The sequence below is a fragment of the Sphaeroforma arctica genome (genome assembly GCF_001186125.1).
Source record: "Sphaeroforma arctica JP610 unplaced genomic scaffold supercont1.300, whole genome shotgun sequence".
In the NCBI taxonomy this organism is placed as follows: domain Eukaryota; class Ichthyosporea; order Ichthyophonida; genus Sphaeroforma; species Sphaeroforma arctica.
The window spans coordinates 20,910-24,050 of NW_014040258.1; the positions used below are offsets into that span (position 1 = coordinate 20,910).

General features: G+C 45.4%; 1 protein-coding gene across 1 annotated transcript; it reads left to right on the forward strand.

Moving 5' to 3' along the window:
• Positions 1–1,296: 1,296 nt before the first annotated feature.
• Positions 1,297–2,054, forward strand: SARC_04966 (hypothetical protein; the record flags this gene model as incomplete). Its single annotated transcript, XM_014301179.1, has 2 exons — positions 1,297–1,797; positions 1,875–2,054. 2 exons carry the CDS (start codon positions 1,297–1,299, stop codon positions 2,052–2,054), a joined length of 681 nt encoding a protein of 226 aa, XP_014156654.1.
• Between the last annotated feature and the right edge of the window lie 1,087 nt (positions 2,055–3,141).

Genomic DNA, 3,141 nt, shown 5'->3' on the forward strand with positions numbered 1-3,141 from the left:
ATTTCATATATAAACACACAATCCTTGTGTTGTATACGTGGCTCTACCTCGGCAGTTAATTGCCCTACTCCACTTTGCAGTCTAATTATCAAATTTACAGAATCGATGTTAGTCTTAAGGTTCTTCGTTTGCTCTACATACTGCACAATAGCAAGAGTATCCGCCGACGAATGTTGTGGTCAGGAATACATAATCAGGACTGTTAGTTTTTTTTTGGTAGAATTTTTAAGCTAGGTTTAGGGTTTGTTTGATCAGTATTTCTGATCAAATAAACACATGGTTTTATGGACCAAAGATAGTTAATAAATAACCAACGACCGACCTCTGGAGAGGGGGGTACGTTGATATAGTTATCGAAGCGTGTTTTACTACATTTTAAACTAGCTGATAGAACTTGGTTAGGTATTGAATATCTTAGAGAATTAAAGACTAGGAATCTAGACAAGAACCCAAAGAAGGGTAAAATAAGTATAGGTGAAAACAGCGATGTTTTTCGCTGACATGTCAGATGAAGAAGTAAGGGTTTGGTCAACCCCACCCATGGCAGTAACAGACGGATAGATAGATGAGCTAAATCATGAGTCTTCCGATAACGGAATATATAGCAGCAAAGCCAGTATGCCATCGTTTAATATCAAACAGCAGCGATGACAATGATGGAGAGAGGGAGTCGCTCAGGGAAAGAGACGGACCGGCTCCGACAAGGGAGCATGGAGGACCACGTAACTGAAGTATAACCCAGACGGTCCGGCGACGGCTGATACATATGCACAGAATAATACAGAGACAATGGTTAAGTTATGCGAATGATGAACAGACAGATGAAGGGCAACATGCGCGGAGATCAGATAATCATTCGGACATGGAACGACGAAGTCGTACAGACGAGGAGAAAACACGAGTAATGCATCAAGACTATTGTTAGGAGCTGATGTCCCGAATGAAGACGTACAGGAAGAGGAAGGACGCGAAAACAACAATAGCACGACCCGACAATATGAATAGATAAAGTAAGAAGAAGTAATAAGGCTGGTAAGTCGCTGAAAAAATCGAACACATGTAATTAAAATTAGGAAGGCAGGCAATGGAGATATACAGGGTAACCCATGGAAAAGGGAGTGTGTGTCATAAGTGCTAAACAGTGTAAGTGTCAAGGTTTAGGGTAACATATTAACAAGGAAAATAGGGGAGCATATACAATACATCAAAAGACAGCAGGTTTAGGTTAGGTATACGCATGGATATATGCACATGGAATGTGGATACCAAAGAATAGTACGCACATGGAGATAGAACATGGGTACAGAACACTATATGAACCCAGGTTATACGGTTAAGAGCACTGAGACTCAGGCAACGGTAGATCCAACATTCCGGAAACTAGCTAAAGGCCATGTCAGGCTGACAATTTTTCCGATTATTGAACAAATGACGTGCCTAATGAAGAATCATCGTCGCGCTCATGAACGTAGCCAGAATGATGCGGATTTCAAACAGAGTTTACTTAACCACTGCATTGTACAGTTATTGGAGGATAGCTTGGGGGCGCGTACATACGAGCGCACGTTGCAGATGCATACTAATTGGCACCTCATGGAAACAAATGCGTTGTCACAACTGTTGAGTCCGGATATACAAGAGGCCCAGATCCGTACGACGGCTCGACTCACGAACCGACGACCGCACGGGGGCGAATGGTCACGTTCTGAACACACGAACAGCCGACCTATTCCACAGACTGCCCAGCGGCAACAACAGAATTGGCAACATATATCGCAAGTACCATCGCAAGTCACAGTTTGTTCCGGATGTCAGGCACAAGCACCCTCAAGCTTACGACATATACCACGTTGTTATATTTTTTGGAATAATAGTCATCCTCAATCAGACGCAACGGGCAATCGGGTGCGCCCAATAGATCAGACGAGAGCAGGTTCATCGTGGAGGAGGCGGACTATAGTCATCAGGAAGAACACAGACGGCAACAGATAGATCATCCAGCATGGCGTTGGGGGGCCCGCAGATTAGTATGGTGTCAGAAGAGGGAAGGGTGACAACGACACCGAACGCCACTGAGGTACACATCAATTCAATTCTCACTAGTGAATTTGGGACACCAGAGCCGACAAACTCACAGCCGAACCCAGACTATTGGTCGACAACAGAACCACAACAATAGGACATCGGGGTGTCAGATGAAGATTTAATTTTGACGTCTAGAGACTCTATGAACTGGGTAATAACTATCCGTGAACCCTTGATCAGTACAGATAATAGGGTCTACATTCAGCTACAATTCAATGGACGTACGTTCAGGGTATTGGTCGACACCGGGGCGAACAGAATTTGCATCTCGACGACATCCGCAAATCTCCATATCCGTCCCGTCACCCCAGCACCACCGGGGTCGTATATATATTTGACGGATAAGGCGGTGCGTACTCCGCGTCCAGGGACGACGGATATATTACTGATTCGATACGGTACCGAGATTACTCAAGGATCATTAGAATTGATGAACGTACCGGAGGGCATTGATATGATACTGGGACTTGATGTTATGCCGGGATTAGGATTATATTGGGAGAAGTATAATCCCCATTAGCGCCAATCGATCATACGGCTCTCGACGACTTATTGACACCACTACCACGTCGGCAAGCTCCAAACACTACTGAACCTGTTGGAGTACGGGACTGCCTGCGGTCAAAGCTCAACGATAACGCCGCGATTGCGAATAGCGCCCGTTGTCGTCTAGCAGGCAGCGAAGGTGGCTATTCCGGTTACAAGGGACTAAGCGATGAGTATGTGACGATTCATCCGGAATTACTCAAGGATCATTAGAATTGATGAACGTACCGGAGGGCATTGATATGATACTGGGACTTGATGTTATGCCGGGATTAGGATTATATTCGGAGGAGTATAATCCCCATTAGCGACAATCGATCATACGGCTCTCGACGACTTATTGACACCACTACCACGTCGGCAAGCTCCAAACACTACTGAACCTGTTGGAGTACGGGAATGCCTGCGGTCAAAGCTCAACGATAACGCCGCGATTGCGAATAGCGCCCGTTGTCGTCTAGCAGGCAGCGAAGATGGCTATTCCGGTTACAAGGGACTAGGTGATAAGTA